Raw genomic sequence first — 22,388 nt, 5'->3', positions numbered from 1 at the left:
GTTAAAAAAAAATCCCTTCTAATTAATTGTGTAGTTGTCTAATTGTGTAAAGACTTAGGCCTAATAAGCAAGACTTCAAATTTATAATAATTTGTTCTTAATCACTGCAATCTGAATAGAAATAAAAGTGTCCTGGCTGCTGAGCTGCTACAGGAACCACATCCCAGATTACACAAGCTGTTCCCTAAACAGACAGCCTGACTTACTAAATCAGACATTTAATTAAGTTGGTCCCAATCCTTCCAATGAAACAAGCAAAATGAGTCCCGTCAGACTAGAAACATACCTCTGAATGATCTTTGTTCTACAGAACGAAGAGCACAGCAAACTATTTGTCTTGTATATGAGAAAGAAGATACGTTTCTGATAACACTTGTTAAAGTTTATATGTTGGAGTCTGAAGTCTGGGAGCATGGTTGGGTCTGTCTGAGCACAGTGGTATTCCCAGGACTGTGCTATTCCACTTCAAAGTTGCAGAGATCACAACTTCCCTCCTTAGTTACCATGACTTCTACTGAGCAAGTATTAAATGCAAATCTTCCAGCAAGACACATTCAACATTCCTCTGAGGCAGTGATCAGAGAGTACCTTAAACAGGCCTTCAGAAATAGCACAGTTCCACGGATTCCACAGTTGCAGTTTGTGTGTGCAACCATTACAGGGTATGTACTGTTTGTACTCTCACACAGAAACCAAAGATCACTCCATCGTCAATTAGTAGTGATCATTTTAGCCTAAAAAAGTCATCAGTAAACATCAAAAAATGACACAAGTATACTAAAAAGAAAAACTCTCCTAAGCTTGAAACGTACTTTGCCTGTCCCACTGGGTTAAGAAGCTCCTGGCTGGCTGTAGGCATTCTCTCTCGCTGCTTTCCAGCAGCTTCCCTCTTTGCTTTAATCTCTCAGAGCAAAGGAAAGGAGAAGCAAAGCAAAATTTACCTCTCTATGTAGCGACAATCAGGTAACACGCTGTGATTTAGACAAACAGTTGACCTCAGTGTTTAGTGGGACATTTATTTTCACTCTAAAGTACAGAAGAACGTAAAGCCAGCTCTGCTTTTATTGCATGCGAAGTGCTGTTGGGTAAGAGATTCAGCTAATCCCTAGAGGCACCTTAATCTGTAGCAAGAGGAGTGCCTTAGGAACAGAGCAGCGGCTGCACTAGAAGCTGTTGTAACCATTCAGAACAGAGTAAAGAAGGGTGGAAACTGCACTGAGTAGGTACCCTGATGCTCACCTGCTGCAAATCAGTTCATACCAGCACATCCCAAATAAGTTTTCTGGATAGAACGGGAGCTTCTCAGAGCTCATCCTCGAACTACAGAGAAACGCTGAATAAGGCCTTCTGCACAGAATGCTCCCAACAGCAGAACCCAGAGCTCAGGAGGGGCAACTCAGCGGTGCGGCTGCACTTGGCAGCGCTGCAGCTTCAACCAGGCTCAGTACAGGACATTCTTACTTCATCTCTTGGTATCTTTATAAAGATGACTTTTCCATTTCTCAAAGTGCATTCCAGCACACACATCTGGCAGCGCACCGCAGTGTGAACAGCATTTACTAGCTCTCAGTGCATATGTTATGCATCCAATGACATCATGCACTCTTCAGTTTGCCAAAGCTCAGCCTCTACCGTACAGACCACCAAAACAGAGCCCCAGAATCCCCAGGGGGAAAACGACTGACTCTCCGTCCCAAAGGTTCTCCCCTTGCAAAACCATATTTAATGCTTTATTGGGTGCAGTGTTCTCTCCTGTTCATACCCATTCTATCTCCCATCTATACTTTCTAATCATTCCTAACTTGCATTTATTATATCCCGTCTGTAAACATTTTCTCTTTGCAGAAGGCCATAATTTCTGTGAACGCAACATGCTTTTCCTTTTACTCACAGTGTGTCTTTAACTCTTCATCCACCTGAAAACTGGAAAATCTGCATCTTCCCTGTAAGGCCATGGCTGTTTTTCACTGCTATGGGTGACAGCAGGTGATGCAGTACAGATTCACTGTTCTCTGAAGATGAGATCAATGGCTCCTCTTGCAGCGATAGTCATTACAGAAGTGAGAGCCCACCTAAATGTCTTTACCTCATACTGCAAATCACAGAATCACAGAATTGTAGGGGTTGGAAGGGACCTCCAGAGATCATCGAGTCCAACCCCCCTGCCAAAGCAGGTTCCCTACAGCAGGTCGCACAGGTCGGCATCCAGGCAGGTCTTGAACATCTCCAGAGAAGGAGACTCCACCACCTCCCTGGGCAGCCTGTTCCAGTGCTCCGTCACCTCACTGTAAAGAAGTTCTTGCGCACATTTGTGCAGAACTTCCTATGCTGCAGTTTCCAGCCGTTTCCCCTTGTCCTGTCTCCACTCACCAATGAAAACAGTCTGGCCTCGCCATTCTGCCCCCCACACCTTAGATATTTATAGACCTGGATCAGGTCCCCTCTCAGTCTCCTTTTCTCAAGGCTGAACAGACTCAGTTCACTCAGCCTTTCCTCATAGCAGAGATGCTCCAGGCCCTTCACCATCTTCGTGGCCCTCCGCTGGACTCTTTCCAAGAGATCCTTGTCTTTTTTGTACTGGGGAGCCCAGAACTGGACACAGTACTCCAGATGAGGTCTTACCAGGGCAGAGGAGAGGGGCAGGATCTGTTCTCTGAAAATGTCTGTGTTTGCTCATACATAAATCTCTCAAACCCTTTTAAAGAAAAGGAGAAGGCATTCCAACGTCAAAGGCCCTCACAAGCCCAAGATGCAGATGCCTATCCATGGTGTCAGGAGCCCTGAAAACAAGAACTGCTGCAGAGTGAGCCTGCCCATCTCATACCTCAGCTCTGACATCAGGATGGTTACAAATCAAAGCAAGCACAAAGCAATATTTTCCAAGATACTCATCCAGACTCCAGCAACAAAATTTTTTGAGACTTCCTAAAATGCATTTGGAAGATTGTGTATCGTGTTCCTTAATGGTCCTCTCATCCCTGAATTCAGCAAATTAATAATGAACTCAGCTACTCCTACAGGCTTCTACAATAACCCAGGTTAGCAAGCACGTCCCACCACATAATTAATGTATGTGGAAAAAACACCTTATTTATCACACAGGAAATGACAGGTAATTACAGCACTGATATTCAGTCACTACCTCTGTTACTGTGTTTTATTTTTAAGGTATAACATTGGTCAAGGGTTGACTGAATTTGAAGGATTCAGAACATGTTGAAATACAGTTTCGAGCCCAGTAAACAGTTCATCACAACCAGAAACAGAGAAGTAACTGGTAATTACCTTCCTAGGAGGAAGATATTAGCAGCGCCTTACACTGGAAAATACCTGTTTTCCTACTTTGTTTCCTGCAGCATTTCCATTACATTGGAAGAGTTACCTGAACAATAACACACCCTCCAGACTCACAGACTCACACTAACTTGTAAGTTAGCATATCACCTCCTGTGTAAAGAGTACACGTATGTGCAGAAATTGCATGCAATGTATTACTTGGGAGGTGTGTATTTTGCTGTCATAACCTGTGAGATCAAGACCACTCAAAGGACTTGTAAAACTAGTATTCACCACTTGCATTCCTCTGTTTTACCTCACAAAATTTCTGCACACATTAAGGACTAAACGTATACATGTATGGGTTCACATGACACATGTGCATACATACATTTCCTCCACCTATTCCAATTTCGTTGGGGAAAAAAAAAAAAAAAAGAAAGAAAAAGGAAAAGCACACATCAAAAGACAATGGAAATCATAATGCCATTCCATGAAGATGCCTGTGAGTTTTAAGCAAGAGCACATAGACAAACTAGCACAAGTCATCAGGATGCTGCCTTGTCCCTAAGGTGCTCATTTCCTGTGTCAGAAACAGACCATGCATGAGCCCTGACCTCAGTTGGAGGAGGAGAAATCCCATCAGTAGATCAACGAAATGAGTTTGGCCTTTCAAGAGCTCTCAGACTGACAGACAGAAGTCAGCAGTCCTCATGGTGTAGACTGTTGTGAAAAGACAACAGCAGCTGTAGGTAATTGAGGAGACTTTGGCATAGGTTCTAATAAAGCACATAAAAAAGCCAACAAAGTTGAGACCAAAGGGCAATTAGAAGCCAGAGATCACTTGCCTGAATATCAAGTTCTCAAGTGCTACAAAGGCAGAACTCTGTAGCATTTCCAATGCTCAAGCAAGGGATGCTAACAGGGACTTCACTCGCTGTGGGACACAGAGCTGTCAGGTACTACAGACCACCTCTGCTTTTCTATTGCAACTTTCACCTCTAACAGAGATGATGAACACAGCTTCCAGGACTGATCCCACACAAATAGGCTTAATTGCCACTTCTAAAGCTATTCAAAAGGTGGAGAAAAATTGCAACAGACTCAAGTTTCAAAACAAAGAATTCAGATTCCTTCTCATGCAAAACAGTTTAACGTGCAACACAGCCAACTCATCAGTTGGGGGTCACTCAGAGGTTACCCACAGAAACACAACAATAGCTAGGATCTAGATGTATCACAAATTAATAAGTATGTTGGCTCAAAGCAACAGCAGTCCATAAATCCATCTTTCCCAAGATACTCCTTGCATTTCTAGATACAGCAATCCTGTTGAAATCTCCTCTGCTGGTCACCAAAGTGTTTCCAGATATCAGTCTAATGTTCCAGAAAATCTAGTAGAAAACTGAAGGCATTTGATGAATTCAAGTCAAAAGACTTCTCCTGAATGAAAAAGCAATTCTTTTCCTGCTTCCTAACTAAGTAAAAGGCTACCAAACTTCAATTGCTGCATCAGGCATCAGCTAATTGTAATAATTACTTTTAAGTTAGTTACTGACATCTACTTCAGAATTCACTTAGTGAGGTGAACTATAAAAACACAGTTAATGCCAACAAGTCTGAGGTAGAATAGACAAAGAACTCATTTAAGAGCACTGTCAAGTCGGGGGGGTCCAGATCAGCTGGCTCTAATGAAATCCATTTAGATGGCCAGCCAACAGACATGCAGCCTAAGAGAACCTGCAGATGGCTTCATAGCAATGACACGACAAGCTCGACCAGTAGCCAAGGGGTTTTTGTTACCCAGAACAAATCTCAAACTAAACTAACAGACACCAGAAGAAACCACCCATACACTCCTCTGTCACTACAGCCAGTATACTGAATGCATAGATCTCAGTCAACTTCCTCATCAAGCAACAAAATTAAAACATTTTGATACTAAAAACCTCCTACAGAGTAACTAAGAGTAAACCTCTTAGGCAGAGTAACTTGTTCCCACCATTGTGCTCTTCATGCAGAAGCAAAGTATCTACACGACATTTGCTTTTGGTACTGTACGTTACAGTAAGCATGTAGCACAGACAAGAAGTGCACAGAGGACTGGGTTTTGCACTGGTGTGAACAACAGAAATCTCCTAATTGTCTTCCAATGGTTTCCAGTTTTTAAAATGCCTGCAACATGTGGTAGAGGCCTCTTTGCTATTAAACTCGTTATGCGTGCAGTAAAAGCACTGCTGGAGCATAAATAGTTCTCACATGGTTATTTCTGATAAAGCCCTATCTATAGTGCTCCTATACTTTATTGAGGCTCCTCAGCATCTCCCCCAGAGCTCCATCCTGAAATCCTTCAGTTTGTAACCCATCTAAAAAGCAAATGGTTCAGTATTTTTATTATTAGTTTGAGTGGAAGAGGGGAGGATTAAAAAATAAGGCAAATTTTGTCAGGGGAAGTGACTGGGAGGGTGTTTTGGTTTTAAAAGCCAATTGTTTGGGGTATTTTCTCAACTTCTTAACTATAAATTTAGCTTTCTCCAGTCACTGGAGAAATATTCATGTCCTGCAATTGTTTGCAAGTAAAATTAAAATCTGTTAGATATTGTTCAAATGTTTTGGCTGTTGGGAAATACTCCAAGATTAACAATTTGTTGCATCTGGTTCCTGCATAACGCCTGTGATAAAGCACTTGTGCTTCCTGATCGCAAAGAGTATGTGATTTTCCATCCTTATCATTGCCAGCTGATTAAAAGATAGAAGATGAAGTTCCCACACAGCCCTAAGTACCTCACCTACACATGGGCTCCTCAAACACACTCTCAGACTGACCCTGCAGGCTGCACAACATTTCAGGTGGGCTGTGGCAGTGTCTCATGGAAGAAGAGCCTTGGCCTAAGACACACAGTGGCCCCAGTTGGGATTTGTCCATGCAGTGGGAGAAGCTGGGGCTTTGCTCAGACACTGAAGAACCAGGGCGTTCACCAAAGTGAAAGAACTTGGTAGCAAAATTACTGCATGCACCATTAGGGTTTTTGGATTCCATAGCCATGTGTATGTGTTCTCTTAAGCACCTGAGGCAAAATATAAACAACTTCTTCTAGTGTGATAACATGCAAAAACCTAAGCAGAACAAGTACCCAAATCCCTACGGAGGCTTCAGTCTGTAGATCAACAAGCCCACTGCTCTCACCCTCCTGGAAAAGCTGCCTTCATTTCTCAGGTCAATAGAATACACACTTGTAACCAGCTATATCCAAGTTGTTTTCTGTTCTATGGTGTGATTTTAAAAAACATGAATTCACACAAGTTACAGTAAATTTGTAATTGCTGAAATGCAGATAGTCATTTTATACAAATTTTAGATTTTCCTATTTCATTAAGCACCAAAACCAACACCACAAGCAACATATATACAAGATGCTTTAAAATATCTGTAGCTCCAGAAATGATTAATCACTTTAATTAATAGCTTTGAGCATTCTGAAGAGCAATTTTTATTGTTGGCACTTCAGAGAGGTGTTGTTTTCTTTTTTTTTCTTCTTTTTTTTTTTGGATGGGTCTAGTTTATATGATGAGACAGGAGGAACAAAAAGAAGGGAAACATTTAGGGGGAGTAACTGTGTAGGAGTGTAAGAGACAATGGATGTGTCTGAGCCAAAGCTGGCTTGCTGCTTTGGATCATTAACTAATAGCTCCGATTCTTACTGCTCCTCTCCAGACAGACTTCAGAATCAGCCCCATTCCTCAAAGCACCTCGGGCGTGAGACAAAGCAGAACAAGCACAGGACTGAATGAAATCATACAGAAAGCCAATTTCTTTTTTATTCTTCAGCAAATTAATTTAGATCTCTAAAAGCTATGTTTACTATGCATGCTCCTCTCATTCACATTCATTTTTCTGCTGCATTCTCTGCCTTGTTACAGCTTTCCAAACTCTTAATGATCATACACTGCAATACCAGGCATCTCCTTCTGTGATTAAGCGCACAAATTTTTCTGCCCTCTGAGGTTCAGCGCTATAGCTGTCCTTTATTTCAAAACAGTCACAGAACCCATTATTTCCAGGCACATTTCTGTACTGCAACCAAATCTAAGAAGCTGACATTTTTTATTTAGTACTCCTGTGCTACGATCATGAAAAATTTACTCCCTGAAACACAGTTGCATGCATTTCCTTTCTGCTGCACTCATGATAAAATGTAATTTCCTTGAATGCACTGGTAACAAAGGTAACAGCGACACATATCAACACAAAGTAAACACCAGCATGAGGCACATCTCAACTCTCTGGGGTCAAACTACTGCCTTACCCTCCTACCAAAGACGTGAACCAGCCAGAGCCGACACACATCTCCAAAGGCAAGGGAGAGGATTCAGGGAAAATGCCAATCAGTCAAATTGCAATTAGCAACTCAAGCTTGCAAGTGCAGTATGGCTCACTACTGGTGAACTACCAAGTAATGAAATGTTAAAGATGATCAAGAAGCTTATGTGCATTGTTGTGTGCTAGCTGAAGAACGATAAAGGTTACTTTCACACACTGCCTTGGAAGGCAAGTTGTTCCTTGAAGGCACAATATCCTTCATACTTTCTATCCTAGTTGGATAGATTAGATGTTTTTTTTTTGTTTGTTTGTTTGTTTGTTTTTTAATTATTATTCTTACTTTGAATGGAATTGTCTTCTACAAGGTGCAGCAGTGCTTAAGGCACACGTTTGCACTTCTTTTCATATCTTAGTTTTTGTTAAAAGCCGTCTGATCTTAGATACGTGCAATCCAAGAAAGTTAAAATACACAGAGCTAATTTTCCACTATTTTCAAGCTCATTATTTCACAGCCTTGAAATACAAGTTCTACACTGCAAACGGCCAGTTCAAGCCATCTGAAATCTTGGCGCAAATACACCACCTGATTGTAGAAATTCACAGGCTGAGTACACAGTGAGACTAATGAGTCTTAGATCCTATTCTCAAGCCTGCCAGGAGCCAGCTGGATGGCCTACAGCAAATCTCTGTCTCTCCATCCATAAAATGTGAGGGGTAATGCCAGTGTTTTAAAATGTCCTTGATTTTTCCTAACAAAATTTCATCACTATCAACTTCAGGTTATGGCAAGCTCTCTCTTCAAAGCTCACTAAGCACGCACCGGCTAAACACAGTTTTAGTTCTGTTGTTTTCCAGGTCCTAAATATCTAGCTAAATTAAAAATAAAAGAGAAATTGTCCAGCATTTGTCTCAGCATCTGAAGCGTTCCAGAGGCCCAGTGAGCGACCGCAGAGCCCCGCTGACGCAGCATTCAACCCACAGGGGAGCTGTCCAGCAAAACGCCATCTGAACGTCACCATGATAAAGCAATAAAACCAAATGCCAGGCTTTTTCTTCCACGCAACACTTAGAAAAAATATCAAACTCTTGTGGTTCCACGGAACAAATGGACTCGTGAATAATTAACTTCTTGAAGAGAAGTCCATCAGCGATAAGAAAAACGCAACAGCTCAAACGAAACCTCCAGGTCAGAAGGTCCCTGAATCTCTTTGACAGCGCTCAGGAAGAAATGCTTGCCAGGGAAAGGCTCACCCAGCACTTCCTGTCTCCTTCAACACCTCGTAGCGGGCATCATTTAAACAGGCTACTCCAACTCCATTACGCAGACCTTCAGTCCGATCCCACGTGGCAGTTCTGACAGAAAAGCTGACATTCACCATCTATCAGCTTTACCCAAAGGGAAGAGCAGATTCAAAGAGACAAAAGCAGCTTTATTCCATCCTTCACTGACCACCCCCAACAGTTCTCCTTAAAAAGCTGCTCTTGTTACTACCAGTATTTATTCTTTTCTAAAGAGAATAAAAATAAAAGATGACAAAGTGAATCCTGTAAGAGGAGCTTAGATCAAACTGATGTTAGCATTGGCAGTCATACTTCCCATGTTCTCAGCAGGATTTTAAAAGTACCTCTCAGAGATATGCCTAGTTTTGCTATGATCATAGAAAGACCTACTGTCTTCAGTTAGAATAATCATGAAGGCCTGCTTTTGAAGCAGACGAGCTCTGCATGTGCTGCGAAAGCAAAATCCATCATGTTTGTCTTCTACTTTGCTTTATGACCTCATTTTAAGTCAGAAAGAACCAGCATAAGTTTAGCTACACATCAAAAGGCAGCACAAGCGAGGTCAGCAATACAAGGTAGCAGTATTCAGAACTTGAGATGTACTGGGCACTCAATGCCAAGCAACAATTTTAAGCAAAATGATACAGCTATAACCACTAACTGCAGAGATATTAAGTTCAGCTGAAATGTGCATCAACAAAATTATTGGCATATACAGCAGAACAAGAAATAAAAGAATAACACAGATTAATAAAGAATGCTAGTTTCCATTACTTCTCTTAGCAGTAACACTGACCATCAAGTCTGTAGTCCAACGAAACACAGCACAGGTCAGCCCAAGACTGTACTCTAACACCACTAGGATTAACAACAAACTTGCAGCACATTGCATATGTCATTCCTTCTCCAAAACTGGATGTACATTTCAAATGAACACAGAAATGGGTCAACAGAAAGCAATTTTGGATTATGGAAAATGAAGCAAGAAAGAGTCTGAAGCAAGGAAACACCCCATAACAACTACTGACTCCTAAGGCATACGGAAGATCTGTCCAAAGACTTTCATTGCTGCCTGTTGAAAGGAACCAAAGACACAGAGAACAGACCAGACAAGAAGCATCCTCTACCCTCCCCTTTCACACAAAAGCACTGACAGACAGACAATCTGGATACACGTGTTTAACGCCTATAAGCTTGAGGGTTTAAAGAAAAATTACATTGCCTAAATCTTTTGTATAAAACTTCATGTTTCCCTTCTGTCATTATTTTTTGCATTTTGTTTGTGAAGGAAAAAAGCCTGCAAACAGACAGCAGTGACTAAAACACAAGCTGTATAACCCACGGCAAAAAAAGGAAATCTCCTTTTTCACTCTGAATGATAGAAGACTATGAATTATTTAATGCAGTGTTTCAGGAAGGTTCCTTTCCATCTCCCATATGAGATGAGGTTCAGTTAACAAAGGTTTCAAAGAACATCCTCTCTCTGTAAACATCCAGGATTATTTGGTTTTATTAGCTATATCAAACAAAAAATAAAATAAATGTTACAGGCCCATCAAATACCTTAACCATGACTCTTACTTATGGCCAATGCTCAAGCATAAGAAAATCCATCAAACAGTGTGATGAGGATATTTTAATATACTGGAATGCTAACAAAAAGAATGCCTTTCTTTTACATTTTGTTACACATCAACATTCAAGTTCTCTATTATTTTTTTTTTTAAGCTGGACCCAAGACAACAGCTTTAGAATGAGAAAAGCAATACAGGAATTTGCATACCACTGCCAACTCCTGGAAAAGCCATAAGAAATTATAAAAATAACCGTACTGCACAGCTTTCAAATCTTGTATTTCATGTTTAGGGTCTTACAGTAGTTCTCTCAACTTCTACAGAGATTCAGTTGACTTCAGAAGGCAAACTTGGCATTCAGAAGGGAAGGGAAAGAAGGTAAGAGTTCAAAACTAACTTAAATCCAGACAACAAAAGCAAACAGGAATATATATTAACTACATGATAGAAAGCATAGTATTGCTCAATTTTGTTTATTCACTTCTCTAACTTCAGGAGTAAATTCTCTACTGATGGATAATAGCCAAATGCTTAGTAAATTATTTCTGCTGCTCCACACAGCAGGAGGGGCTTTATCATTTGTCCTCTAAAGCAAAGAAGAAAACATGCACAAAGACAGTTTTGGCCAGAGGAAGACACGACCTGCTTTGTATAAAAGTTCATAGTAGGACTGAGACCTAAGTGCTCTCAGGGTTGGGGTGGAGGAAGCAGTCATTTTGAGAGAAAAAAAAGATGTATTTATAGAAATAATAAGAACTGATATGAAAATTTCTTCCCTAATTCATCTGAACCATCACTGTGCTTTTGAGTCAGACAGTGCCTAAGCTTAATGCAGCAGTTTTCCCTGTTCTGCCTTCCCTGCCTTCGCATTATCACAAACACAGCACACCCTACTTAGCTACAGGGAAGCAAGACAGCAGGAATAGTTTCCTGAACAAAACCCCGGTGTGCTGAAAGGCCAGTAAGTCAAAATCGTTAGACCACACAATGCCTTCAGTTGTTAAGTAGTTCTCAGCAAGCCTCACTGCCAATTATTTGGGTTTTCTTGATCTTGGCTCAGAGCACCATGCCGAACACACTGTATAGACACTTCATACACACTGTATAGACACTTCGTGCTTCCTTCTGACTCATCAGTCAAGAAAATTTCCTGCATTCTCAATTTTTAGGGTTTTCTCTTGGTGACTTGTTTCCTCAAATTCTCCATTTCATTTGATTTCCTCAGAGAGCTGTCAGGGTAGCAGGTCTGCGATGAGGACTCAGCAATGTCAAGACACGCCATGATGCAATCAGACTGTAAACCCAAACAAGAAATGCAGGTTTCCAAGGGCATTCCTGCTTATTTCAGGGGTACCCAGGCTGATCATCCTCCTGTTGTTTACTGCCAGACAACCACCTACCAGCAGATCTCAAAAAATAAGGCACACTGCAGTCCTTTTCACCCACGGTGTCTAAAAGAGACTTCCTAGTGCTGCTTAAATCCTTTCTGATGGTCACAGCTACACCACAAATCCAGAGTCACTATAAATTCATGATGCCAGCCTGCAAAAACACATCTATCCACCATATGAAAAAAATAAATTAAAAAAAAGTGAGGAGCAGCTTTCTGTGACTTGATTTATCATAGTAGGAAGCAGCATAAATACAGTAAAAAGTAGCAATAAAGCATAATAAGAGGGCCTAGGGACACCACAAAGAAAAATAAGTGCGTACACCTAATGTAAATTTTAAAGAATACCATTCTAGAAAGCATACATAAGACATGGGTGATCCCCTTCCACATGCATTACTGTCACATTACAACCCCAGGAAGCCCAATTTACCAGGACATGCATACTGGCCACATCCAGATTCAAGTCAAGAGAAAATAAAAAGCATTACGAACAGCATACACTTCAGAAAATAAATGTATCTTAGAAACATCTAAAAACATGAATATCTGTTCCCAAGTTAGATCCTAGAGGCATTACTACGCATGCAAGGAGTGCCCTCTCATGTGTGCTTTGTTCATTGCAGTTCTTCACAGTTCTTCAACTCGCAGGCTATGAATAACCATTACCATAACATTTCTAAAAAAATTAATCCCCAAGGTGAGGAAATTTGCAGCACCTATGCTGAGAAAAAACAGGAATAGTTGTCTCATCTCTAAGAATAAACTGGAAAAAAAAAAAAAAAAAGCAACACTGGAGAAGCAAGCAGCTGATGAGAAAAGTTAGGTGGCACCACCTCAGGGTTAAGGTTTTAGTCTAAAAATTCAGGATACAAAATCCAGTACCATGGAAGTAGATGAAGACAATCCAAATGTCTTAAAACGACACCCAGTGGCTCTGACTCTCAACAAACAAGTAACAAGATATTTTTTCTTAACTCTTCCTGGTATACATTCTTCTCAAAACAACAACTCTTAGATGACTCTTGGAAATTATTTATTTGTTTGTTTTTACAATTTATATAATCACAGTGAAGGGGGTTGTTGTTCTTTTTACCCCCCACTATGTTATATTACTGCTATTCTGTCATTTTAAGAATTCAGGGAAAGGCAAGTATAAGCAGTATATCCACACTACAGTTTTCCCCTAGCAATACCACAACCTTCACTTCTGGCACAGAGACACTAAAGGAATAATTCCACAGGACTGAACTGTAAGAAAAACATAACTCCATAAAGCTGCCAAACCACTACATGATACTCGTTATTAAAGTACCTAATTAAGGAGAAAAAAAAAAAATTGATGCAGAAAAGGACAACCTAGTGACCAGAACATAGGTTATACGAAATATATTTCACAGATTCCCCACCTGACAGTTAAAAGACTGTTTAAAGCATGTCTACTTGTCCTAGGTCCAGAACCTAGGGCAATACAGCCACATCCACATGATCTAAAGCTCAAGGGCAGACATTTCAGCATGGGAGACAGCAGAGCAGTCATGCAGCTATCACAGCCTTCAGATCTATGCCAGCACGTTATGTGGATGCAACAGGGCTTGGCTCTATCACAAGGGTGACTAAACAGAATAGAAACATTTTTTGCCTCTCAACTTCCAATCGGTAAAATAAGAAGTACCCTGCCTGCCTTATAGACAGTAAGAACATTGAATGTTATACAAAATGCCAGAAAAAAAAAATAAATATATATATGTGTGTGTGTGTGTGTGTGTGTGTGTGTGTGTGTATACACATCCTGTTATAAAGGGTACACAAACTTGCCATTACATTCAAGAGGATTGTCAAGAAGCAGCACTAAGAATGGGAGGAACAGGAACAGAGAAAGTTGAGATAACTGCAACTCCTTAATAACAATAAAACCAGGCTCTATTAATTTGGATATACATCCCAAAAAAGACATGAAGTTAAAAAAAAAACACCACAAGTATAGATGGCTTAATGTAATAAGCAAAAAAAAATGGATTGCTCAAAAAGGAGAAAGGGAAAAAGATTTGAAGAAGGCACTACATACAGCAACAACAACAACAACAAAAACCCAACCTTAACTAATAAATACATACAGTATTTAAGACAAGAACATACATGGAATGCTGTGACCAATTCTGGGTACAAGAAAGAGAGACAAACAGAACCAAATCTAGCAAAAAGGCCTCAAAGATGACTGAGGGACTGGCCTGCTGGTCATACAAACAGAGGCCGGTTCCTTCCATTGTTAAACCTGGAGAAGACACAGTAGAAGACTAAACCTTACCAATGGATATAAACACCCAACAATAAAGAAGTGGAACCAGGCTCTTCTCACTAGTACCAGTAAATGGACCAGATGCAACAGGTACAAACTTCAAGGTAAGAAACTCTATTTAAACATAAGACAATTTTTTGTGCATGAAGGTGGTCAAACACTGGAATAGGTTGCCCAGACAAGCTACAGAGACTCCATCCTTGGAGGTATTCAGAACCCAAGTGGGCAATGTCCTGGATAAGTTGCTCTAGATGGACCTGTCTTCAGCAGTAGGGGCAGGACTACATGACCTCCAGAGGCCCCTTCCAGCTTCAGCTCTGCTGTGATTCTGTGACATGGAAAGACAGCAACAAACGCACGAGTCTCAGGATAACGTAACACATCAAGTTCTACTAAAGCCAAAAAAATCTGCTCAACAGTTTTATGCTTGAAAAACTGGAATGCATCTTTCTGTAAATTAAGGACAGATTGTAAGCAGGAGAACAGGACTGGAAAGTTCCTTGCTCATCAAATTAAAAACAAGAGGCCTATTCATGAGAAACATTATGTGGTCAAGTCACATTCTTTTCTTAGAAGTTCTACACACAAGGGAGGATGGGCATTTTACTTGCAATTCTTGGAGAAAATTTTAGGTTGTTATGGATTACTACAGCACATGTGGATAAATATCTAAAGATACGCAAGCAGTCAGAAGTACAAGAGGATGAGCAAATGTCCCTTTGCTTTTTTAACAGGTCTGATCATACCATTAACAGCTGGAGTGAATTAAGAAAATACCCATGCAAGCTATTTCACCAAATTCCCTCACAGTTACACGACAACATCTAAAACCCTCCTGGCATTTCATACACAAAGGCCTCACAGCTCAAAATCCCCTCCTCTTTCTGTTCTGTCTTTCAGATTTCTTCATCATTTACATAGACAAAGCCACATTTTTAAATGAAGCACAGGAAATGGACAAAGATCAGTAAGAGAAACTTGCACTGATGTGAAATGGGAGTCATTCATTCCAGTTACTTTTAGTTTACACATGCGTAGAGCATTCTTCTTCCATCAGCTAAACTCTTCAGAGTTCCTCTCTGTAGCTCCTGCCTGAACATTAGACTTTGGTTTGAACATCCTTGTAGCCAAATACGTTCAAGTCTGACAAATCATTTCATCCTTGTGAGCAAACAGCTTTTCTGATGGGATATTAAGGCCATAAATCAATACAAGAAAACAGTTAATTATTTTCACCCAAATACTGTCTGCTGTTTCCCACAGACCAAATCTTAGATAACAAGAGGTTGGGTACTCTAAAATAGAATTTCACCAGACAGCTCACATTTGCACTCTGATTGCTGGTTATCATTCAAGAGTAGGGACTTTCCCCTCAGAGTACCTGAGGACAGGGTGGGAAGCACTGCCTCAGTATTCCTGAATTTGAACAGTACAAAACATTTACCAAACGCCTCAAAGCCACGTCGAAGTTAACCATGACTAAGAAAGGAATACAAACACAGCTAATACAAGCTATAAAAGGCAGCAAAGTTGCATGGTTAGGCATCAGGACTAAGGAAATCCAATGCATTTTCTAGTTTGTTCAACGTTCAATTAACTTCTTTTTTCTTCAGAAGGAGTTTGAGTTTTCCACTTGTTTGTTTTCCATTTCTGATGTTTGTATACTAAAATAAATCAAGCTGTTGTCACAGCCGGCTCAAACCATTTCCACTTCTGAAAGGACCCGTTTCTCCTCACAGTCAAAGTGATTATCAGCTCTGCCCTCAAGCTGTAGCTCCTAGTTAGATAAGGCTTCGTTCCCCTGCTGGGAAGGCTGCTTACCTCACAGCCATGAGCTCATCACACTGGGACCAGCTATTTCTCTATATCTGAGGCATGAATTTGCAACAGTTACTGAAACCTACACTTTAACACAAAATTAGACCCAAATTTAAACCATTTAAGCCACAGTATATTTTTCCAGTAATTTGAGGACAAAAACCAAACAAGACCTACATCCAAAACATCAGCAAGAACCAAGAGACTGCTCATGTTCAGACGTCAGGCACAGAATGTATCCCTCATTTTTGCTCACCATGCCAAGGATTCTCTTCACAGCCACGCAGCCTGCACAACTGAATAGAACTTTGCTAGAGCCAGATCACAGCAAAACAAAAAGAGCTGCTTGGCAGGAAATCAAAAGAGCTAAATGAGCCTGATCTGATTTGCCTGTAGGGTATTCCCAAAATATAATTTAATTCCTGAAACATCCTTTTATCTTTGAACTTCTCAATGACAATTACACAAAGTATTTTGAATAGCAGAACTGATGAGCCATCCTGCCAAACAAACACTGCAAACGTGAGTTTCACGTGGTGCTGGTGGAAAAAACACCACAGCCACATAATGAGACCCACACTAAGTTACTGTGATCTGTTACAGACCAGGTATTTCTTACTGCAATCATATATTCATTACCCGTGTTTGGTTTAAAGTTGCAGTAGATAAGCAGATGTATTTGTATAAATATACTTGCTTATTAATAAACAACTAATGTTTAAAAGACCGATTTAAAAGATGGAGGAAGCGAGCTCTGTTAAAAGAAAGACTTTCAGGCACAGCTTTTTGTAATACAGCCTCTTTCCTTTTCTATTAAGTTCAGAAGAAGATGATTGTAATGGGACTATGTACTCTAAGAGCTCATCTGGGCACACAGCACACAGGGTCCCAGTGGTGCAGAACGACAGCAAACCAAGTTACATCGCATTACAGAAACACTGCTCAGGCTTCACAGTACTCTAAATGAATTCCTATTGCCATGACCTCACAAGAAATAACTTGGGAGAACTGTGAGTGGGGAAGCACCAAAGTTTGAATTACCTCAGGGCCTGAATGGAAATAAAAGCTGTATAAAAATCCAGAGTGATACATAACTGTGTTTGAAAGCAGAACAAGCCCTTCCTGCTTTCTGCGCTGTCTCATTTCACAGCTTTAGTTCATAATGCTTCTTGGTTTTTGTTTGCCATCCTCTGAAGTATGGATCAGCTTAATGCACTGGCTTGATTACAGAGTGGGAACGCATTTATTCCAAACACATGCAAGATCTCAGCTGTGATATTCCCTATGAGCATTGTAGATGCTGATGACAAAAATAAATGTATCTTTACATAACAAACATATACCAAGATAAAGGCTGATAAAGAAGCATACATCTAATAACTTTGATCTCAGAAAACCTGGATTCAAGAACCATTCATTTTTCTACTGCTGAAGTAAAAACTTCAGTATTTAAAAACTCAGATTTTTTTGCAAGAAATTACAAGCCACATCTGTCAGGCTCCCTCTTCTGGCTAATCAGCAATATGGATTAGGTTTTTAGATGCATTAATTTCAAGTTCTCCCACGTACATTCTATCAATAAGATCCAAATAGATTCTTAAAATAATTATAAAGGAGCTTCTGATATTGAAATACGCAACAAAAGTTTTCAACTTCAGACAGTGCCCTCCTGCTGCTTCCCACTGACGAGCTGAAGCCCAGCTACTAAGAAGGGACACCACCATCAAGTGAGCATGGCTACCAACCCTCCACCAAGATCTCTGAGCACCATCATCTATTTGCTATTTCTACATCCAATCCAACCTGAAATCTCTGTGCACAAAAAAATATCGGGGTAGTTAATAAATCCTCAAAGTACATTTTTCCCTTTTTTTTTTTTTAAATCTATGATGGCTTAAAACAAACTGCATTTAAATGAGGAAAACATACCACGCAGATTTCACTGCCTCCCTTCCAGGATCTCTCATCTCTGCTGTGACTTCCAAAGCACTTCAGCTGGGTAAGAACTGATTCACTAATCAGAAACAGTTGAGGAAGCACACCAATGCTACCTTGCATTCCTGCCGTTACCACCGAAACACAGAGGAGTGGCCTTTCACAAAATGGTCTCAGAGGAGAGGAGCTGCATGCAGGAGAAAGGGAAGCCACCACATTTATTTACCAGAAAAATAGGAAGAGGAACAAAGAAAACAAAAAACCTCCACAAAAAAAAACAAACCAACAAAAACAACCAAACAAGAAGCCAACAAAACAAACAACTCAGGAGCCAGGAGCGTGCAGCTTCGCCTCTGTTTCATCTGACCAAAAGTTGTTTTCCAGTTCAGCCAGAAAGCTCATTTATATTTCTGTTCTTTAACCAAATAAAAAAAGAAACAAAGACTCCTCTGTGATTTTTCCATACAGGAGAGTTGCCCAAGAGCTCCTGCAAACACCAAATCCCTCTGCTTTAGCAGCACTTTTCAGTCTCCATTCCAGAGAAATGCAAAAGGAAAAAAAAAAAAAAAAAAAAAGGAAGAAAAAAGAAAGTTCAAATATCATTGTAGAGAGATGCAGAATTCCAGCAGACAAAGCACCATCTCGCAGTGGTAAAGTAATCAGAGCTCATTAGTGTTTATGTTTGCACTGACTGTTAGTAACACTAAGACAACTGCTGCAGCTGCTGTGCTGCAAGCAGACAGAACTGCTCTGTCTCAGGTAACAGCCCCAGCAATTAGCAGAGCTTAGCTGATAGCTGTGGGTTTCAACATTAGTGGGGGTGCACTTTTAACACAACATTCATCTGACACTTTCCTTACTGGTATTTTATGGAAACAGAATTACAATGAATATTCTTTGAACAGGAAATTCTCACCAACAGACTCCGTGTTTCAGCTCTGAAGCTCTTTCCCTGGGCCATGCTTTTCTTTTTGTGACTGCAAGCAGGCAGAGCTTTAGGAAAGACTTTCAATAACATTTAAAGCAGTTTTCTGGTCTTAACAAACAAATAAACTGAGTTTAAAATTACACTTTTGTCTTCAAATGTTCCATAGATGAGATATCCAATTTTGAGCAAAAGACGGGGGGAGGGGGGAGAAGACATGACAATCTTTTCTCCTTCAGAAGGATCCATCAAAACCCTGTTGGATCCTCCCTCTCCTAGTGAGGGAACCACTGCAGGACGCCCAGCCTAGCAGACAAGCTGTCACAGCATGCCCATGGTCAAAGGCTGAGACAAAAGCGATGCTGTGAAGAGATTGTACTGATGAAAAGACAACATTCTTCCTTTGTCTTTAAATGCATTCATACATTGCAAGCCTTGTCATTCCTTCTGAGGCAGACACATACCTCAGTAGGTAAGGTGATGTCTCTGGAGCTGCAGAAACAGTAGCTTTCCCAGGACTGAATCCTCAAACCACACACATTTATCTAGGAACAGTTCTAACTAGGAAGAATGCAGTTTTATAAAAATAGAGGAGAGGAAGCTAGATGATAAATCTGGTCTTAAATGGTATCATTAACTAAAGTGACTGGTAAGACTACGCGAGCAAAGGACAGGAAAATGCAATCTGGAGTACATTCTATTAAAATGGATTAGCATGTAAAGGGCAGACCCTGAGTTAGCTAGCTAGACAGTCAGAGCCATTGAAGCAATCAAAATCAGCCAGTGGGAAACAATCCCGGAAGGAACAGGTAATCAACACCATCTACTCTTTATAAACGTTTCCTTGCATGTTCAGACTTTGCCAAGTACACTGAGGTGCACATTTCTTACAGTGTTTATCCATCACGTACACAAAAACTCTTTGAACACTATTGTAAAGATTTTATTGCTCCATTGTTACTACTGACCTCCATGCTACGTTGCAACAAAACGCTCCTGGATGCAAAGCTGTTATAAGATGCCTGAAACCACGGTGGTTTAAAGTAGTAAGACAGTATTGCACCTCACACAAAAAAAAGTTTAATGCCCAGCAGGAAACTCAGGTTAAACAACTTCTGAAGACAAAAAATTATCTAGAGCCTTTAGTAAAAGCAGATGTTAACCCAGAACTATTTGCAGTTCTCTACATTAGGTTATCAGTATGAGAAATAATCCTGATGAAGATCCTCTTGATAGAGTAATACACTTTCTTACCTTTGGCCACTTGGGATTCAGAAGTCTTGCTTTGATGGCATCATCCAGGGCCTTGTCATACTGCTGGATTTTCATGTACGCTGCTGAACGGTTACTGTACAGAATGCAGTTCTGAGGATCAACTCCCAAGGCCTCGTTGTACAACACAATTGCTGTATGGAAGTCACCATCGTGACAAGCCTGGTTGCTCTGTCGAACCTTCTCAACAAATTCAGCTTTGCTCAACATGGGGCTGTCAGGACTTCTTCTTCCAACAGCTTTGGATCCAAAGAAAGAAATCTGTGGGGGACAGGGAGGAATTCCACATTAATGATAAGAAATGCTATTTAAAAAAAAAAAGAACAGAAAAATACGAAAATAGACCCTATAGCAGAAATTAAAGTCATCAGCATTAATGTTAATAAATTTTAAATTCAGAATCACATTCTTTAAAAATCAGTTATTATTTTCTCAGTACGTAAGCAACAATAAAGAGCTTTAAAAAGCATCGTGTTCTGTATGAATGCTATCTTCCAGACACTGTTTTATTCAGGCATAAGATGTCTGGTTTAGTTTCTGAAGTCCACACATTCACAAGCATTTTCTGTTCACCTATATTACTGGATTCTACAACACCAAGCACAGTCCCAAGGTAAAGAAGACCACCAGAATGCATGGCAGGTATGAATGATGAGATGATGCTGGTATATCCAAAGTCCAGTAGATGACAGAGAAGCATCTGTGTGCACAGACAGTAGAAGAACGTATAAATTCTCCTCAGACCAAAGAACTGACACTGGTACACAGGCTCACAAACCCCTACACCCAGCCAACTGCAGGCTGCAAATTGCTCATAAATCAGAAGAGAAGAACGAGCCTGGGTATACTCGCAGAAATTAGCGGGGCACACAGGGCTGCTGGTTTATATTACCAACAGCCAACATTGCAGAGCCACTTCCTGAACTGCTGAATTCAAATAAAACAAAATAAAGAAGAATGGGCTTAAGACTTAATTAAAAAAAAACTCTAGTGATGTACAGTTTTAGTTCTACTGATTCCAGTATATCCTTCCTCCACGCTTCATTTTCAACATTCCTTGTTTTCCTCAACCAGTCATTAGCAGTCAATAACTGGTTTTGTCATGTATTCCCTATTGTCTCTCAAAGAGCCTAAAAAAAAAATAATCAGCAGCAATACCTCTGTACAACTCTGACAAAAAGACCCTGTAAATTGGGCAGTAACTGTACTTGGCAACAGGCAACATGTACATACAGAACCGTAATGTGCCTGGAAACAGTCATGAAAGGATCAGACAGTACTATAATTGAAATTGCTATTATCCATTTTCAGTTCAGCAGACAGAAAAAGGTTAAGAGTATCACATGTTGTTACCACAGCACAATCACAGGGCTCAAATACATTACCAGAGTCAGCTGAGTCATATTTTTAGGTGCAAGGGGAAGCAAAGTGCAAATTGGCATCCTGTCTTAAGCATCAAAAATAGTTTATTTTTTTTCCCAAGTCAAAAAACAGTAACAGTGAGACCATTACATTTGAAACCAGCAGTATCTTCCTTATGATCCTTTCCTTCCTAATCAAATGTTTTCTGACAGGTGTTTGTCCAAACTCTTCCTACTCAAGGCGACTCCATGCTTTCCTTGGGCAATTCCATTCAACTGGTTCATGATTTTCACCATGAAAATGTTTTTCACGATATCCACCCTATCCACCCCAAATCTCCATAGCATTTCTTCCTTCTACAGCAGAACCCCAAACTTTCTTCCTTTCATCACTGCAGTTGCCCCTTATATAGTATTCTGGATAGTATGTAGCTTGAACTTTGTATTTATCTATTATTGGGAATGACATTATAAAAAGCAAGTTTCTGCATAAGTGAAAATTAGCTCAATATGCAGTTCATCTTCAAAGCTACCAGCATACTTATCTGCTCTTCAACCAAGTGCAAGCAGAACTCTCAACCTGCAGCTACAGCACAAGGATCTGAGCAGAACACGTCTCTTTACACCAACCAGTGCAACGGCTCACAATTCTGTGTCCATAAGCACAAACTTCATCATGCGGTCAGTTTAATATAAGCTGAGAAGCTGCAAGGACAGAATGTGAAGATTTAGCAAGCATTACGCGTGGGGAGATGCTGAAACCCACAGATTAGGGGAAGTCTGAGAACAGCAGCTAGTCACCAGAAGGCCACAGGTGGCTGGACATTCTGCAGGGACACAGGGCTGGTAAGGCTTAAGTAGCTACAGAGGGACACAATGCCTTCCATGGAGAATTGATTCACTTGATTTCATAGTAACTTAGAACTGACACTTCAT

General features: G+C 40.4%; 2 protein-coding genes across 3 annotated transcripts in view; one reads left to right on the top strand and one right to left on the bottom strand.

Moving 5' to 3' along the window:
* The window catches only part of HSCB (HscB mitochondrial iron-sulfur cluster cochaperone), a 169,224-nt gene that overhangs the window by 125,478 nt on the left and 21,358 nt on the right, over positions 1 to 22,388 (top strand). The window lies entirely within an intron of this gene.
* The window catches only part of TTC28 (tetratricopeptide repeat domain 28), a 125,993-nt gene that overhangs the window by 100,020 nt on the left and 3,585 nt on the right, over positions 1 to 22,388 (bottom strand). Inside the window, exon 2 of one of the 2 annotated variants that reach the window (XM_052689454.1) lies at positions 20,074 to 20,352. In XM_052689454.1, the coding sequence (XP_052545414.1) occupies positions 20,074 to 20,352 (279 nt within the window). Of the gene's footprint in view, positions 1 to 17,888; positions 18,033 to 20,073; positions 20,353 to 22,388 lie in introns of those variants that run through there. The other variant, XM_052689455.1, reaches the window with a different exon arrangement.

The sequence above is a fragment of the Tympanuchus pallidicinctus genome, unplaced genomic scaffold, assembly GCF_026119805.1.
Source record: "Tympanuchus pallidicinctus isolate F22 unplaced genomic scaffold, pur_lepc_1.0 scaffold25, whole genome shotgun sequence".
Lineage (NCBI taxonomy): Eukaryota > Metazoa > Chordata > Aves > Galliformes > Phasianidae > Tympanuchus > Tympanuchus pallidicinctus.
The sequence above is the reverse complement of the archived record's forward strand: the minus strand, read 5'-3'. Positions and strand labels throughout refer to the sequence as shown.